At 30.2% G+C, this 20,319-nt stretch overlaps 1 protein-coding gene across 3 annotated transcripts in view; it reads left to right on the top strand.

Moving 5' to 3' along the window:
- The window catches only part of ca (RCC1 and BTB domain containing protein claret), a 142,637-nt gene extending 122,720 nt beyond the window's left edge, over nt 1-19,917 (top strand). For 2 of the 3 annotated variants that reach the window (XM_075380471.1, XM_075380472.1), the window contains exons 32-34: nt 1,437-1,546; nt 6,898-7,115; nt 10,437-19,917. In XM_075380471.1, coding sequence (XP_075236586.1) covers nt 1,437-1,546; nt 6,898-7,115; nt 10,437-10,676 — 568 coding nt within the window. In that variant the 3' untranslated portion in view covers nt 10,677-19,917. Of the gene's footprint in view, nt 1-1,436; nt 1,547-6,897; nt 7,116-10,436 lie in introns of those variants that run through there. The other variant, XR_012758598.1, reaches the window with a different exon arrangement.
- Nucleotides 19,918-20,319: the final 402 nt, after the last annotated feature.

The raw sequence follows: 20,319 nt of genomic DNA on the forward strand, positions 1-20,319 counted from the left end.
CAAATAAAAAAATAGAATTAAAATGTCCTTTAACTGTTAATGGATAATACACAATGTTTACTAAATAGAATTAATTATGTAATATGTATAAAATTACTAAATTAGTATATAGTAAACGATTAATTATTTTTGGTACAATTTTTTTGTATAAATTCACTGTAAAATTAATGGAAAAACATCAGCTGCACTAAGAAGAATGTTTTAACATATGCAGAGTGTTATGGTTCATAGCCCAAATAAATATTAATACATCTATTATTTATTTTTTGTTGGAAAGGGCTTGCCAGTTTGAAGTACAGCATTAGATTTGAATCATTCATGTTCGTATAGTAACATCTCCTTTTACTTAGTTTCAGATAATAATATGTGCATTATATTTCCAGTGTAAAGAATCATTTAATATTATATTTAGGGTTTTTATTGTAATAACTACTATAATATAATGTGTGTGTTTAGTAAGACAACTTTTTTTTTCTAGTTGTATTTGTATAACTGGAAACTCAATTTCTGAAATTCATATTAACACGACTGCTGCATTTAACTTAAAACTACATTTTCACTCAAATTATTTATATTTAACATATTCACCTACAATTATTTTCTAAATCTTTAAAAATCAAATAGCTCCTGTAATAGTCATGTAATGTTCTGTAACTTTTAATGAATGGTTTTTATGCTTACAAGATCATCACTACAGAACTGTTCTGTTGCAAAGTAATGGGCCAAGTCATATTTCTCTTATAATAGCTGTTTGAAAACATACACAGTAAGCCGAATTACTTGGTGATCCTTACCTTGCTAACAAGGAAACTCTCAGTCCAAAATTCCAAAAGGATATTTGATATGAAAATTGTTTAAAAATTTATTTTTTAAACCTTACCATCTTGAAATCTTTTACATATCTCAGAGAATAAATTACAAAACCTTTTCCTTTATTTGGGATAAGGAACCCTTTTTTAAATCTCAAAAGAGGTTTTATTGAATATAGTTTAACATTTATTTTCCTTAACTTTCATTAAATCAGATTTTGTCATTCATCCATAATCTTATGTTAAAAGAAAAATAGACACATATCTAGGTAATAAGTTGCTAAAAGTAAGCTTATATGTAATGCAGAGATAAGATTAATGTAGTGTGGTGTAGCAGTTTAGAAATTTAACTTTAATTATATATGTAGTGAGTTGTACTGTTCTTAAGAAAAATATGTTCACTCATATAGCTATGTAAATTGCAAAATCTTAATTTATCTCAAAAAAACATTTGCTTAACCTTTCCCAGAATGATCTAAAAAAGTTTATAAATGAAAGTTTCCTTGGTTAAAAAAATCTCTTTTTTTGAGATATAAAGAGTTTGATATATTTATATCGATTTAATTTTGAAAAAGTTATGTTTCCTCGTTCCTTCAAAATTTTGAAGTAATTTTTATGCTTTTATAGGCAAGATCCAGCTGATAAATCAATCGAATCAGAAAAAATTCTATGTAGGTTGTCAACGGAATTTAATATTTTGCTATGTTCTTCAATGGTTGAAGATGTTTCTGATAAAAGTAAGTTTTTTAAAATTATTTTATTCTTAAAACCTTTTTTCACTGTTGGATTTATTTCAGCGTGCTTTTGTTTATAATATGCAACAACCGTGATTGTAGCTGATTTGATGAGACACATCAGGCGTTTCCTAAAATGGCAAATCCATTCTTCCATTTTCAAGAATATCTAATATTCCCTTCTGGGTCTATTATAACATTATAACTATAATGCTTCCTTCTCATCAGCAAAAAAAATGTTTAAGTCTTAGCTCGATCTGTCTGAGAAAATTCTGTGTTACAGTTATTTCTTCACTATCATTTAATCTATTTCTGTGACAGTTAATTGATGCATGACTGAATCATTTATTTCTTGCTTGCATTATATCTGCTGTTTAGTCTATTGATATGCAGTGTATTGGTTTCCAGTTGGCTTCTTCACCGAGCTGGAATATATTGTTGCAAATCGTCGTGCCTGGCTCACTGAAATTCAGGTGTCATTTAGCTCTACAATTTTTACCGTCACTGTTTTACTGCAGGGTTTTGCTGTACAGCCCAAGTCATTATTTTCAGTCAGGTATCTTAAAATTATTACCTCTTCTATCTCAAGAGATCTTTAAAATACATCATGGATGAAAGAAAGACTGGAACTGATAATGTAAAACACCAAATTAATGTAATCCTGTTTGTTGTGAAATAGTCCATTATATAAACTTGCGCAATTGAAGGGCAGGTAATTCATAGGAATAAATTTGTGTCTGTTATTTTTTTGAAAATTCAGTTAATGATAACTTGTTTATCAGTTAAGTGATGTTCCTGTATATTGGGAAAGATTAAGTTAAGTCTTTGAAATTATTCCATTATCATTAATAAAAAATAAAATAAAAAAATAAGAGAAGTATCCTTCTTCTGTAGCTCTGTACTTATGATGTGTGTTATATGAAGAAGTTGATCTTTTTGATTGGCTGTATTTTTATTTAATCAGTTTTATATATAAAAAAAAATTATCACATGGATTTATAAATAAAAATTTTATTAAAATAATAAATACAGTGCATCCAGAAAGTCGCTGTCAATATGCTTTAGAATTATGTGGTGCATTTTGTTCTTTCACGGTGTTAGATTGGTTGCCCTGTGGGTTTGTTGGGCATTGCTCAGAAATAAACCAAGACTTCAGATGTTGACTTGTGATTGAACGTGCTTTGTTTTGTTTATTGAAATCAATAGTCACGAGAAACGTAATGGTTTTTTCAGTATAGGAACATATTTTTCTTGTTAAACACATCTTTTGTGAAGGTGACAAGTATACTGATTTAGTGAAGCACAAGTTTTCTGAAAATTTCCCAATGCTTCTGTTCCTCACCAAAATTTGGTTTGATTTCTTATTGAAAAATTTTAGGCAACAGGCTCTGTTGAAGATGGCGATTGAAATGAAAGACCACCTAAACTAAACGAGCAGAAGCTTGTTGATATTTTGGATGCTATGGCCGAAAATCCATCAAAGTCAATGCGTAAGTTAGCATAGCAGCAAGATATCAGACTTGCTACTGTACATAAAGCTGTAAGAATAGAATTGAATCTTTTCCCCTACAAAACAATGTGTGTTCAAGAATTGAAACGTACAGGTCATAACAAAAGACTAAATTATTGTTTAAACGTTTTATTGACCAAAATTCCATAGGTATCCTTGATTTTACGTTTTTTACAGATGAAGCGTTGTTTCATCTACGAGGATACATTAATTTACAAAATACTGTGGTTGACAATTAACCTCCATGAATTACACAAACAATCTTTACATGAAGCGAAAATTAGAGTCTGGGTCGATGAGAGTAGAACGCGTATTGTGGATTCACTCTTTTTTGAAAATACAGTTATTAGTGATCATTATTGTGCTGTTTCATTACCAGTTTCATTAGTCGGTTAACAGAAGTGGAAATAAATGGTTGGTTCCAACAAGATGGCGCCACAGCTCACACAAATCGGTCAACTTACAAAACTTACAAAATTTCTTTGGTGAACGAATCATTTCAAGAGGTTTGTGGCTTTCATGATTGCCCAATAGGAGTCCCCCGATTACTTTCCATAGAAGGTAGTGAAACAACCAGTGTATTGCAACAGAATACCCAAGACTGATGAACTAAAAACTGCAATAATGCCATGTGTACGAGTCATTCCAGTACATCAGCTGGTTAAAGTGTTTGAAAACAAATTGAAACGTGTACAATATTGTATTGATGTTGTAGGATGTCATTTTCAACTATTCCAATTATTGTAATATCCATTTCTGTAAAATAATGAAATAATTATACCACGTAATACTTAACAAAGTTTCTTCATTACACTTCCATTATTCCTTTGCACAAAAAATTTCCGAACACATTGTATATATAAAAAATTTACTATAAAATATCAGGTATTTTTGTCATTGCACTCAAACAAAATGGCAACCTTTTAAAGTAAGTCTCCAAACTCCATGGAACTGTGAGCGAGTTTTAATGTTTGCTATAAAGTCATATATTTCATCAAGAAGAATGTGAAGTATTAGATAATATTTATTTAGACGACACATCGGAGCAACTTCACATTTCATTAGAAATCAGTGTAAGAAATCAAACTGCCCCTAGAAAATTTGATGCTGGATAACTTCTATATGATGACTGCTTTGTTTCACCGATTTTTCAGCAATTTATTATTTTTTATGCGTTGCAACTTATTTCCAACAACAATCAACCACTTATTTTACCAGACTATCTTCATTTGATTTCATGAAATAAATATGATTCAACTGATCACACGATTCACAAAGGTTGGCTGAATGCTAGCTTCTTTGAGAGTTAGATCAGCTAATTTGTTTCCCGGGATTGTTATGTCGCTAATAATGTAACAGAAACTGATATCTTTTATGATTTTTTTAAAATAAAGATACATATTATATATTAAAAATTATCAAACGATTACAAATGTCAAAAGATCACTTAAAAAATGAAAAAAAAAAATATTTTTTAAAAAACAATTTAATGTTAATATGAGGGTTATTTTTTTTCAAGGTCCGATCGGTCGCAAAATAAAAACCCGCGCAAAAATCGGATGAACCTTTGCACATATGTGTTGCGCAGCGTCTCTAGTATGGCCTTCAATCACGCCGCGTCACTTTGTGTAGTTCTGAACATGCAGGTAGCACGTAAACATGTCTACAACAATAGCATCTCCTGCCAAGTGTGAAGTGCGTGCAGTAATTTGATTTCTTCAGGTTGAGGAGTGTATGCAGCTGAAATTCGTCGATGAATAAATAATGTGTACGGTGAATCTTCAATGAGTAATAGCAAATTGCGACAATGGTGCAGGAACTTTAAAGCAGGACGTACAGATGTTCATGATTGATGCAGGCGGTCAGGGTTGACCTACCGGGTTGGTCTAGTGGTTGGTCTTCCCAAATCAGCTGATTTGGAAGTCGAGAGTTACAGCGTTCAAGTCCTAGTAAAGCCAGATATTTTTACATGGATTTGAATACTAGATCGTGGATACCGGTGTTCTTTGGTAGTTGGATTTCAATTAACTACACATCTCAGGAACGGTCGAACTGAGAATGTACAAGACTAACACTTCATTTACACTCATACATATCATCCTCTGAAGAATTATCTAAACGGTAGTTACCGGTGGCTAAACAGGAAAAGAAAAGAAAGAAAGGCTGTCAGGGAAGGAAGCAGGTGTCAACCGATGATCTTGTTGAGCGAGTGGATGAGGCGATTCGAGAAAATCGTCAGTTCACATTTCTGTATTGAGTGATTCGTTTCCTGAAATTTCAAGGTCAGCTCTCTACACCATTGTGAGTGAGAGACTTCAGTACCGCAAACTGTGTGCGTAGAAACATGGCTGAAAACACAGGTGGCTCTGTTCTATGACGAGGGTATTGGAAAGTTGGTACCATGCTACAACAAATGTCAAAATCGGAGTGGCGACTATGTGTAGACTATGTAGAAAAATAGCGTAACTATGTAAGTACTTGTTACAAATAACAAGTTTTTTATTTTCACTGTGGTTTTAATTTTGTGATCGATCGAACCTTAAAAAATAAATAACCCTCGTAGTATGTAACTCAATGGTATTGAGTTTCAGGATAGAGAAGTCTCATTCGCATTTCATGGTTTTGAAATATTCCTACTTTAAAAAAAACTCATGTCCAACAGAACATGAAGGATTAATCTTATAGTTAAAATTTTTTAATAAAATTATTTCAACTTAAATCGGATGAAATTTACTAAATATATTCTTCCAAGATCCATTATTATTCTGATGTTCCTGATAAAAATGTTGAATACTTTAATCTGATCAGGGCAGATCTATTCATATCATAAATTTCCTTTGTCAGTTAGACAAAAAGGAAGTAACAGCATTGTGTTCAGAATCGAATATTCAAAACATGTTATAATGAAAGGATGATTCATTTCTTTCTGATAGGTTGAATATTTTTCAAAAATTTATGAGGAGATTTGTGTTTAATCTTTTATTTTTACCGATAAAAAATGTGTTTTTTTTTTATATCAGATTTATTATTCAAATTTACTTTCCTTTTTGGTACTTACGTATTAACGCCACCGCAGCTACAGCTTTATTTAAAAACAAAGTAGTCAATCGGATTTTGGTGAAAAATGGGCCGATATAGAGTTTAACATATATTCAAAACATTCTCTTTATTAATTTTATAAATATAATTTAACCAAACTTAACCTACGCTCGCTTCGCTTGCTAACATTGACTAATTAGCACCGTATTATTATTGTTATTTAAATAATAAATAATTGCAATAATTACTGAATTTATTAAATAAACACTCAAAACATTATGGTGTTAATTAGTCAAGGTTAGCGAGCGTAGTTTAAGTTTGGTTAAATTATATTTATAAAATAAATAACCATTTCTTAAAATTAATAAAGAGACTCAATAAAATAAATACTCGATTTTAAATAAAGCTGTAGCTGCGGTGGCATTAATACGTAAGTACCTCCTTTTTTTATTTGGCTTTCTTACTTTTTATTAACCTCTATGAGTCTTTAATAATACCAGTTATTTTTTTTACATTATATAACGTGCTAGTTTTGGGAATACTTTTCCTTGGTATTAGTAAAAAAGTATATTGATGAGTGCTTCTTTGCACCTCTTTTTTTTTTTTCAACAGATTAACATTTTGTAACATATTATAATACATAGTTATTAACATACAGCTTACTGTGTCTTATGTAAGTTAAATATAATGTAAACAGTTAATCTGATTTATTTGAATGTTTTTGATTAATGTTAAATCAGTTAAGTACAATCATGTAACCCTTTAATTGTATAATCAATTTATAACATTTTGACAATATTTTTAGGTCGACCTTGTCCTGAAATGATTGATATATTAGCTGGATTAAGCTGGACCTCACATCCGCACATTAGTATGTCTTCTACAGAACAATCGATACAACATCATTCTGTCATTTCAGTCAGTCAAAACAGCAATCAAGATCCTGAGTCAAGATTAATGAGTATCATTGATGAATTATGTAATCAACAAGGTACTCAGCCGTATATAGATATCAAATTTTCGGTGTGTATTTTATTTTTTAATGCATTTTATATATATATTTTTTTATATATTAGTGCTAGTCTTTATATCAGAGTTTACATGGGAGCTATTTGTTGTACACCCTACCACTTCACATGTGCTACATTGCAGCTTATTAAACATTGTACTTGTTATCAAGGTATTTGTAACACCAAATAACATATATTGTTTAATTTTAAATTTATATTAATACCTTGTAATAAACTATCCTTCTAAAATTAGAATTTTGGAATATAGGACAAACATAACTTTTACTAGTAGTACGCAATTCATATTCTACAGTAGGTGTTGACTGTGCTAGTAGCAGTTACATTACATCTCTTAAAATTGTTCTGTGTCCTCTATCTGTGTACAGTTATTACAGAAAAAAAGGTTAATTTTTAGTAATTCTACTATTAGATAGCGGTAAAAATTGTATGTAAACTTTATTAAGGATTGTAATCAATATAATTAGGTTAATAAAAATAAAAATACCTATTAAATTTTATATCAGACCATTATAAAAAAAAAATCATGTTGCAATAAAATCCTTACTATCCATATTAAATACGGTTGATATTAATTTGGAGAATGAAAGCCTGGATAATCATTAGATTACATGAAATACCTTATAGTAAAAGTCATATATGAGAAGTATTGTAATTACGAGGGACGTTCAATAATATCGAGACAAATTGATGCAGAGAAAAAGAGGCTTATTCAGTGACAATGAAACTTTTTGAGGGTCAAGTTGCCAACCTTGGGAACACATATCAGGTTTTCAATCATAATTAATTTAAAGATAACCTCTTCTGTTGATTTCAGAATGTCAGGCCTGCTTGAAACGTGTATGCCAGAAAAGCAACGTCCAGTGATAAGATTTTTGCTATCAGAAAGTGTGTAACTGATGTAAATTTACTGAAGAAGTTGAAACAGTGTGGTGAAAAGTGTTATACTGCAGTAATATGTGTAAGTAGGTGGAACAGTTTAATTCAGGCAGAACAAGTGTGACTGACCTCCATCATTCCGAAAGACCAAATGAAGTTTCAACTACTGCACTGCAGAATCGCATAAATTATCTTATTTGCGAAGACAGGTGTACCATGAACAGTGAGTACTATTCTAACATGCTGGAACAAAAAGTGAGACCTATGATAAGGCAAAAACAATAGGCTGCTCTCTCAAAAAGTGTGATTATTCTCTTGCATGACAACACACGCTCCACATTGCTTAGAGAATGGAAGAAATGCTCAAGAAGTTTGTTTGGAAGGTGATGTTACATCCTCCTTACAGCCCAGACTTTGCCCTGTCCGATTTTCATTTGTTCGTCTCACTCAAGACTTTTTATGTGGCAAGAAGTTGGACAACGAAAATCAGTACACGAGTGTTTCATACAGCAAGGTAAAGACTTCTATGCTGCAGGAATCAGAAAGCTCACAGAACAGTGGGACAAGTGTCTAAATGTTGATGGAGACCAGTTTGAAAAGATGTGTAAGTTTCATTGTCATTGAATAAATTGTTTTTTTGTCTATGTCAAATTGTGTCTTTAATTATTGAACGCCCCTTGTGTGTTGGATATATTTACCAATTTTTGATGATGCAGAATGGAGTTATTTCTACTTTTCTTTTTAAAATTATATATTATAATTGAACTTTGCAGTTTTATAAAAATGTTGCACTTTTAAGAGATTAAACATGGAAACATAAGTTTTAATTGACATAAACTTTTGTAAATATTTTATATGAGTATAGCATTTTAGGTAGAAATAAACAGCGCTTAGATTAAAAGGCATTAAATTGCTTAAAGAAAAAAATAGTAATTTTTTTTTGCTTTAGTATATTAAATCATTTGGGAGCTGCACAGTTGCTTAAATGAATAATGGCCAAAACATTTATCAGTATAGTATTTATTTAATTGGCATTCTAAGATAGTCAACATATTTTCTTATGATTCTTCATCGCATTCAATATCCTGCTTCACTTGAAGTCTCAATCTCATCAGTACTTAGAATTTACATCACTGTTGTCCACTGCACAACAGTTGTTAATTGTATAAAACATTTCCAGTGGTTTTTACGAGCCTGTAAGAAAATAATAATCTATCGTATCTTTGTTACATTGGTAAATTATTAATTATTTCAGACAATATTTTTTCCCAGGCTCTGTTGGTATTTGATTTGTTTATTTCTAGGACATTGCATCTCTTTAATTTAGATGGTTTTTATTAAAACTTTGATTATCTTTTCTTTTAATGAATTCCATCATTAATGCTTTTTTTTCTACAGCTATGTTTAATTGTTTTATGTATCCTCATCTATGAATTGCAAGTTAAATATATCCAATTAACAATAATCAAGTTTTAAGTGGAAACTAGTAAAATGTTAAACTTTATAGATCGTTTGGCTATATGTTAAGTCTGGTGAATTTGTAGTGATTAAAATGAGCTTTTGTTGTATTATATAATAATAATAATGATTATTGTATATAATAATTAATTTCATTAACGTGTGTTTTGCAAAAATAGACATTAAGTAACTGTAAATAAAAAATAATTATAAATCTGGTTGCTAATTTAGAATGGGAATAATTTAGAATTTAGAATAATTTATTGAAATATTTAGAATTTTAATCTTCTTAAAATTCTAAGAAGATTATGACAACTATAAGAAAGGAAGACTTATTTATAATCTATAAAAGAATCAGTAATAGTTATAAGAGTAGAAATTAAGGAGTGAAAAGAAGAACTTGGATTCAGAAAGGAGTGAGAGAAGTATGTACTCTGTCTCAATTGATTTTCAATTTTTATATAGAAGAGTTGAAGGCAAAAGATGTGAGAGGCATAATTATCAAATGAAAAAATGAGGTGTGTAAGATTTGCTAATAAAAACGGCATGGATTTATTCTTAAAAGAGAAATTAAGATAAAAATAAATAAAACTAAAAAAAAAAAGGTAATGAAGCGGAACAGAAATATGGATATTGAGTCATTAAATATTAAAATGGTTAACGCAATATATCAGAAGTTGCAGAATTTGTTTATTTATGTTGTAAAGTTATAAAAAGAATGAAAAAGTAAGTCAGACTTCAAAAGCAATTTGGAACAAGCAAGGAAGGCTTTTTTTAATTCAAAAGAGGTATATACTAATATCAAATCAATTCCTTTAAGAAGTAAGGCAGAGACACTACCACTTTGCCAGTTTTGTCAGCAATATTAAAATTTTAAAAATACTGTTTTTTATTATTTAATGAAAGATGGTTATAATGTGTTTTTTTTTTTGTAAATTTTTAATAAGATTTTTGACTAATTATTTATTTTATTTTATAGGGTAGTGATGATGAATTAACTTCACAAACTGGGGAAGTAATTGCATTCACTTGTGGCCATCGATATGATGGTAATACTGCTTTAGAGAAAGCTGCATTAGGTGCAGCGCATGCATTAAATCAAAGCGCACTACCAAATACTGCAAATGCACTTCATACAATGTTTCAACAACCTCAACTTGTACGACATTTTGCATGTCCAACATGTATTCTTGGTTGTATTGAATCAGAATTAATATAAATCATAATTATATTAAATCATTTTTATCGCAACATTTAATTATAGTAATAAAAATAATTATAATAATCACTAATTAATGTAATTTAATGATTATAAATTTAAAAGAATGATTATTGTTTTATTAAAAAAAAGGAAAGTATTTTGTATTTTTTTTAAGCACATTAAATTAAAATAGTATGATGCTATAAATAATGCTACGATTTATCTAAACATTTTTTTTTTATATTAACGGATATGCTTCTGTGCATGTTTGTGGATGTAGCCTCCCCACTGTGACCACAAATTATGGTCTTGAAAGTATTCCTTATTGGACTTTTTTGTTATCTATTATAATATGTTGTTTTATCTTGTTTTAGGCTTTTAGAAAACACAGGCCTGGCATAAAGCAAATTGAGGATTTATTGGTATATTTAAAACATTGTTATCGTTTGTGTTGGTTTATTTTAAAAAGCAGGATTATTGTTTTTTATCTCTTTTTTTTTTTCTTGTTTAATAGGATTAATGAGTTTTTAATACTTCAGCAGAAATCATTTATGATTTTTATGACAAGAACTTCTGTTTTTGTGTATTATGATTAGACTATCGGACCGCTTGATTACAACTTAATTTATAATTGTTTTTACTTAAAATTTACTTGTTTTATTGGGTAGGTTTGTTTGATAAGGTCATGCTTTTTCTTCACTGTAATAACACCTGGCTTAGACTATAATATTTCTAGGAATCAAAGGTCACCTCATGTAATTATTTTAAAAATATTCAAAAAAATCCATAAAATGAAAGATTATGTTTATTCAAATAAAAACAATATTAAATGTATATTATTAAATTATATTTTACAAAATAAAATGCGCTCAATTCAAGCAGAAAAAGTTTTTAGTTGCTATAATTCAAACATAAATTCATTATAAGATAAAGATTTTTAATTTTTCATATATTTGCTGTACAAAATAATCACTTTGGAAACACAAGAGTTTTTACATTTTTGTGCTTAGAAAGAAAAACGTATTATTACAAAGGTCTGTATACTTCGGCCGTTTATTATCGGCAACTGGACATAGCTATGTAAATCGTAAGATTACCCCCTCCATAACAAGGCGTACACATGCATTTTCAGCAAGGACAAAAACTGTCAACTATAGAGATGGTACAGTCATAATCAGAATTATTGAAAAGAGCTTTTCCAGTTGCATGATATTTAGGGAGCATATTTACAATTTGATGTAAATAGAATACATTTATGTTTTAAAATACACAATATGTAAACACAATTACATGGAAATTCGCATCTCACTTTTTTTGGTGACTGTACACATACTGAAGTTGACAGCATGAACTCAGTTATGAATGAATTGCCCATACGCTACTATTGCTTACCTCTAACAAATGCCTTAAAGCAAAGTATCCGTAGCCTTGCGTCGGGTGTCTATTTAAAATTGGGTTGCCAAAATCGAAGTACGAAGTATAGTTACAATTTAAATAAACATACACCTAAATATATATATATATATGTATTCTGTATATATTCAGAAAAAAAAAATGGTGGAAACAAGAAAATATGTGACAGCACAGATTTCATGCAATAAAATGTAAAAACATAATTTTATATGCTTCCTGCATCAACCATGCTGATTGTGTTCATGTATTTTCTTGGTAATAATAAACTATTTTCATAAAAACAGGATTTATACTAACATTTTTTTGAACTTTAAGTTACAAAAAAATTCAGCATGGGATAATAGAGCTGTAGTTAATAAATTGGATTTTAACTAAAAAAAAATTTAATTTAAAAAAGAGACTATTTTTGAATACCCAATATGGCAGATTGGAGGAAATTAAATATTTATTGAGCATATAATATATTTAGTTAATGGATAGGCCAGAATGTAATAATACTCAATTTTAATAAAAACAGTATTGAAATATATAATAAAAAAACTGTAATTTAACTATGCTGGACTTTACCAATCCAGAATAAATTAAAACTAAGGCGATCTAAATTTTTGAAAAATCCATTTTACTAAATTAAAAAATTTAGGACTTGAAAATTATGATTTATAAACGTATGATATTTTCAAGGATTAATATCGTTACACTACACTTGATCACCTTTAATTAACCATTATTTGTGAATATGAAAATAGCCAGTATGTTGAGTAAAAAAAAAAAATTGGTAAAATTATCTAAACGCAGAACAGGAGATAGATGATGTATATATAGTAATGTACAAAAAACAGTGTTTATATGTAAGCTCTTCTTTATATTTAATAAACACATTTAAGAATGTTTTATGTGCTTTTGTTTTATAAAATATAAACAAAATGGTGTAAATGTTCTATAAATAATTTATAACTGTTCTCCATCTTTAACTGTGTAGTAAATAAAATTTAATAAGTAATTTTGCCCCTTTTATATGTTACACATTAGTTACCTGTGCATTTCACATTGATTGAATGCACATCAGACACTGATGTACGTTTATAATAAATTTTAAAAAAGTTATTTATTTGAACAAAAATAATTTTTACAATTATCATTACAAATTTAATAGATATATACAATTTAATGAATATACAATGCAAGAATGATATATGCCAGATTGGAAATATTGTAACGTATGTGGATTAATTTAGATAGGCATAATTAACCTTGGAATGTCTGTAGTTTTATAGTAGATCATTCATTAACTGTAAGTCCAAAATTGCAAATAAAGAAGTTTTTTTTTTGTTATTACTTTTCCTTGGAGTTGGATCTGCTTTAATTACAAACACAGGGAAAACCATGGGGGTATTCATCCCTGCACTTCTTTTGCCACCTTTGTATACGTAATTGTGATCAACTTCCTAGATATCGCATGCAGAACCCATAATTGAACCCTGTAGCTTATGAAGTAATTAATATAAATTTTAATATTTCTGTTTGTGTAAATTATAAAAAAGAATTATTGGAAGTATTAATTAATTAAATCGTTAAATTTATTATGAAGTTTGACAAAAATATTAGAAAGTTGGTTTAGCGGGTGGCATCTGACATAAAATGTGAATGGTGAAAGTTTTTTGGGGAAGCAGTATATTTTTTATTATTATTTCTTTTGTATGTGGTTATATTAAAAAAACAAAAAACAGCTGATATATTTCTGTTAGGTGTATTATTAAATAGATTCTTTTTAAATTTAATATACTCGTGAGTTTTTATGAAAAAAGCTTATAATTTTGAACATGTTCATAAATATGAAGTTGAGTACAGTATTCAAGTCCTGCAATGGAAAGCTATTTAATTGAAGCTGTGGTTAGAAATTTTTAATTCACTGTAAATACTTTGGATGTAAACTTAAATTCTAGTATTATTATATAAGTCTGTAAAAAAAATTTCAGGACTGAGGCTATAAAAACAACTAAAAATATCAGAAAATAGTTTATCTATATAAGCTTCTACTTAACCTTCCTTAAACGCGATGCAATATCTAGATTGTTTTAAAAGATCATCAAAAGCCCTAGAGAAGTCTTTTTTGGAATCGTCTTTAGGATGCTTGTAACAGTTTTTTTCTATTGCAACTAACAACGTATGCCTCATTCCTTAATGGGTATCTTGACTTTAGGAAATAGAGATTGTCTGCAGGGGCCATAACTGGTGAGTATGGCTGTGTAACCCGGCACATTGTCATAAAATGTGAATAAAAATCTATAAATGTTGATTTACTTGCAATTAGTAATTTTAAATAAATTTTTAAATAAAAATCACTTCCTGTACGAGGTGTGTGAGAAAAGTAATGAGACTGACTTTTTACTTACCAAAGTTTTTATTTTTTTCAAACAACAATATTTTCCCCTTCAAAGAAGTTCCCTTGGGGAACTATACATCGGCGGAGTCATTGTTCCCAATCCTGGTAGCAGCGCTGGAAGGCTTCAACTGGTAGGGCTTTTAACTGGTCAGTCACAGTATTAAATGTTCTCCAGAGTTCCAAAATGACGTCCTTTTAAGACATGTTTCAATTTCGGAAAATTTTGGAAGGCTTCAACTGGTAGGGCTTTTAACTGGTCAGTCACAGTATTAAATGTTCTCCAGAGTTCCAAAATGACGTCCTTTTAAGACATGTTTCAATTTCGGGAAAAGGAAAAAGTCACAAAAACTCAAATCAGGTGAATAGGGGGGTTTGAGGAACCATAGGAATGCGTTTTGAAGTCAAAAATTCCGTGATGGAAATGGCCCTGTGACACGCGGCATTGTCATGATTAAGCATCAACTTGTCTGTAATGTCTGGTCTCACGCCAATCACTCTTTTCCTTAGCCTTTCAAGGACAACTTTGTAAAACACTTGGTTGACAGCTTGTCCTGGAGGAACAAATACTTTACGCACGACACCCCTACTGTCAAAAAAGTTAATCGGCACGGTTTTGATCTTTGATTTGCTCATTCTACATTTTTTTCGGTCGAGGAGATGACAGAGTGTGCCAGTCTTTGTTTTGCCGCTTTGTTTCAGGATCGTACTGAAATATCCAGGATTCATCATCTGTAATCACACGATTTAAGAATTCTTGGTCATTCTCAATCCTCTCAAGACTATCAACGCACACATTTCTTCGATTGTCCTTCTGTTCTGTAGTTAGGTTTTTCGGCACCAATTTCGCACAAACCTTTCGCATGTCCAAATCGTCTGTCAAAATTTGATGGACAGTTAGAGTATTTAAATTTAACTCTTCACTTGTCATACTTATTGTTAAACGACGGTCTGATCTCACAAGAATGCTCACACGCTCAATGTTTTCGTCAGATTTTGAAGTTGAAGATCTCCCTGAGCGAGGTTGATCTTCAACGTGTTCTCGGCCTTCCAAAAATGATTTGTGCCAACAGAAAACTTGTGCTCTTGATAAGCAATGTTCCCCATAGGACTGTTTCAACTTTTCAAAGGTCACACTCGCAGATTCCCCGAGTTTAACACAAAACTTGATTGCACAATGCCACTCTAAATTCCGATGCTCCATTTTCGTAACACAACAAAAACACAAGTTCACTGATGGCGCTGTCTAAAATAATGTGTTGGTTGAATGGAGTTGAAACTCGTACTGATCATGTGGAAGGGATGAACAAACCGGTCTAAACAGACCGATAGACACAGCGTTGCCAGATAGCTCGCAGTGTTACCAATCTCATTACTTTTCTCACACACCTCGTATATGCACATATTTTTATCAAAAATATATGCATAGTAATATTGAGTATTTTATAAAATAAACTAATCTTATCCATTGAACCAAAGGTGTATTCTGTGTACATGTATTAAAACTACAGATGTGAAATTAACAGTCCACAGAAAGATAAAATAATTACGTATTTTAGGGCTTATTTGTTCTAGAAACAGTAATACTCAAGCTATGTAGTTACCTTTAACTTTCATAATTGAGAATATAATATTCATTATAATTAACAATAATTACGTTAAAGATGGTTTCTGAATAAATGAAATCTGGAGTATATTTCATCATAACAGCTCTAAACCAAATATAATTGCAACTAAAACACTTGAACACTTATTAGGATGCGTAATATGAATTATAATTGCTAGTGTTTGATAAATTATTATATTATTGATATTGGTTAGGTACTATTTTTATAATGTAACGTATTAAAATGCCTTGTAGATAATTAAATACCTATAAAAAATCATTTATAAAACTAATGAGTAATTGTTTAAGTAATTTATAATTATGTATATGTGTTATTCATTTGGGTGCTATTAATACAATATTGTTAGAGATCTGCTTAACTGTTAATGTGGAAACCTGCTAAATTTAGCATCTGCCTCTGGTCATGACATATACCTAATATTTACATATATATATTCATTTGTTTATTTTGTGTGATTTTTATATTTATTAATTATTATTTTTATTATTATTTTATTAATGAAGCAGATCCATTTACGGTTGAAATCACTTAACATCATTGACTTAACAATTTTTACAGTACTAACTATTTAGTAAGTATCTTATTTTATCCTATTATTAAGTATCTTAATAACTTTTATAAGAATAATTTTGAAATAAATTACTTGTAGTGACTACAGATAAAATTGATGTTAGTGACAGTTACAAAGGTTTTTTTACGCACAGTAAATAGTTTGTAAATTAATTTTTATTTGTTATGAAACAAAAATAAAAGAATATTTCATGTGTCAGAGATCTTTGTTAATTACTAATTTTGTGAATTATATTTACTCATTGCTATGCATGTAGATGGGCATCATAACATGTAAAAACTTTATTGTTCTCTTGTTTTCTATGTATCCAGTTTTATACATTGTTCTTTAGGCTAACAGATTTCGTGTGGTTATTTTTAAATATATTTTTATGTAATTTTTGTATATTATTGCATCTAACCTCAGTTTAAGATAAATTTTTAATTAAGCTTTTAAAAACCAGTTGTTTTTCTTCTGATGTAGCATTACTTCTGATGTTTTACTTAGTTTCTATTACTTCCTTTCATACAAAATCATATACAAAGGTTATTTTTTTCAAGATCCGATTGGTCACAAAATTAAAACCACAGTGAAAATAAAAATTTTTTTATTTGTAACAAGTACTTACATAGTTACGCTATTTCTCTACATAGTCGCCACTCCGATTTAGACATTCGTCGTAGCGTCATGCCAACTTTCCAATACCCTCATCATAGAACGGACCCGCCTGTGTTTTCAGCCATGTTTTTACACTGGTCTGCAGCTCGATGTCTGTGCCAAAATTTTGTCCTCCTAGCCAGCGTTTCATGTGACCAAAGAGGTGAAAATCGGATGGAGCCAAGTCCGGGCTGTATGGTGGGTGATCAAACACTTTGACGAAAACGCTGCAGGAGCTTCTTTGTTACAGCTGCAGTGTGTGGTCGAGCATTGTCATGGAGAAAGACAATACCTGATGGCAACATTCCTCTCTGCTTATTCTGAATTGCCCTTCATAGATGTTGAAGAGTCACGCAGTATGAGGCTGCAGTGATGGTCATGCCACGTTCCATGAATTTCACCAAGAGAACTCCATTCCGGTCCCAGAACCCAGTAGCCATCCACTTTCCGTTGGAGAAGGTTTGCTTGAACTTCTTTGATTTACTGGGAGAATGAGAATGCATCCGCTTTTTGGATTGTTCTTTGGTTTCTTCAGTTTTGAAATGGACCCGTGTCTCATCCCGTGACAATTTTGTTCAAAACATCTTCTCCTTCATTGTTGTAGCGCTGGAGAAACGTTAGGGAGGCGTCCATTCTCATTGTTTTGTGATGGTCGGACAGCATCTTGGGAATCCATCTCGCACACAGTTTGCGGTACTGAAGTCTCTCACTCACAATTGTGTAGAGAGCCGACCTTGAGATTTCAGGAAACGAATCGCTTGATACAGAAATTGTGGACCGGCGATTTTCTCGAATCGCCTCATCCACTCGTCCAATGAGATCATCAGTTGACACTCACTTCCTTCCCTGACCGCCTGCATCATGAACATCTGTACGTCCTGCTTTAAAGTTCCTGAACTATTGTCGCACTTTGCTGTCACTCATTGAAGTTTCATCATACACATTACTTATTCGTCGATGAATTTCAACTGCATTACACCCCTCAGCCTGAAGAAATCGAATTACCGCACGCACTTCACACTTGGCAGGAGATGCTATTTTTTGTAGACACATTTACGTGCTAGCTGCGTGTTCAGAACTAAACGAAGTGACGTGGCATGATTGAAGGCCATACTAGAGATGCTGCGCAACACATATGCACAAAGGTTCATTTGATTTCTGCGCGGCTTTTTATTTCGCAACCGATTGAAAAAAAAACCCTCGTATAAAGGAAAAAACTTTCCTTGATGTTTTCAGTTTTTATTTGTCCAAAATTTCCTTTCCTTCTAAGGCTGATTAGAAAATGTATTATCTGATAGATCTTTTATTCATCAGGCATATTGTGGAGGTATATGCTGAACAGCTTAGTTCCTAGCTCAGTCTGCAGGCAGCTCCTCCACCTATTAGTTAACATAGAACCAACACAGCGCTACCTTGATTATAAAGACATCAGCACGAAGGTTCTAGCAAGGTGAGATGTAGCCATAGAACTGATAATGGAGAAAAATGGATTAAGAATAAGAAAAAGTGGTCTGGTGAGAAAGAATGATCTACCTATCAGGGTAGGTTAGAGTAGTTTTTCCTAGGATTCTATAGAGTGTTTTGTTGTTTCCTTATATCAATTCCCTGCCTAGGAGAGCTAAGGATTTCTGTTAATGTTTCCTTTCTTTAATCGACGATCCATTTTGAAGCGCTTGATACACACTCTTCTTCTGTCCTAAAGGGTAGGATTTGCTGGTGACAAAAATTATAGAATGCTTTTTGATATTTACTACTGGTATCTTATTATTGTTATCAATGCAAGGCGCCAAGGATCTGACAGCCATATTACTTCCCTACAACAAAATGTTATTCCAGGTGTTAAAACAAATCGATTGTAGGAAGTGCAGTTTACCATCTTATCTGGTACCAATTAAATTATAGATAACCAAAAATGTTTCTGTATTTACTGTACTCTATTTCTGGTTTTATTATTTATTTATCTTTTTTATATCATAATGGAATAAACTAATATTGAATTTTAATTTTAAAGTTGATAATAAATTTTAACAATCATCATATCATGAAATACACAGTATTCTAGATATTCAGGATCTTGTATATTTTCTGTATAATTTGCTAACTTCATTTAAAGTAGTGTAATTTTTAGTTGACATTTAATTCTTGCTGTTTCTAATAATCTCCTTATTCTAATCTATTGATTACAATAATATATTATAATATTAATTAGAATCTTGTTTCCTGTTAATCTCTTATTAAATTTTGTCTGTATTTTTATTATTTTATTTTCTAAACTGAACATTTATTTTGCTTCTTATGGTTTTTTTAAATTATATTTTTCGTTACTGATCTCACCCATGTTTGTAAAAATTATTTTAGTTATTAGTATTTTTTTTTTTTTTAATAGTGTAATTAAATTATAATAAATGTTATAGAATTGTAATAATTGTTTTATTATTATTTATCTGTTGTTATTGTTAATAAAACTTCAGCTTATTTATGGATTGTTAGTAAAAAAATAAATGATTTATTGTATTATTTTCACTTTTATTAATTTTATCAGATTAGTTTTGAGAAAACAAATTGATATTATTAATTGCTGTTACCCTTAGAATTTCTTGTCATTAAATAATTTTGTTTATAAATATTATATCGGCGTTTGAGTTTTTTTTATGATTTTGTGTATACTACGTATTAATTAACGAAATATTGATAATTATACAAGATGTATGTTAATAGGTGATTCACCTACAATTATTAATTTTTAACGATAATCAAAAAGCTTAAATAAATTTATAACTATTTCAATTTAAAACTGTTTTGTAACATTGTTTTATATGTCTTAATAATGTTTTAAGGGAAAATTCCCATCATTAGATTTATTATTATTCATTTACATTGCATATCCACTGTACAGGGTATATTCATTTCCATTCGTCCATTTTTATTCATTGTACAGGTTGTGAGAAAACAAACTCGGAAGTTTTAAATTAAATTTACTTGATTATATTTAGGATTACAATTGTATGTTTTTATTACACAAAAATTCAAACT

This window comes from Lycorma delicatula, chromosome 12 (genome assembly GCF_047948215.1).
Source record: "Lycorma delicatula isolate Av1 chromosome 12, ASM4794821v1, whole genome shotgun sequence".
Lineage (NCBI taxonomy): Eukaryota > Metazoa > Arthropoda > Insecta > Hemiptera > Fulgoridae > Lycorma > Lycorma delicatula.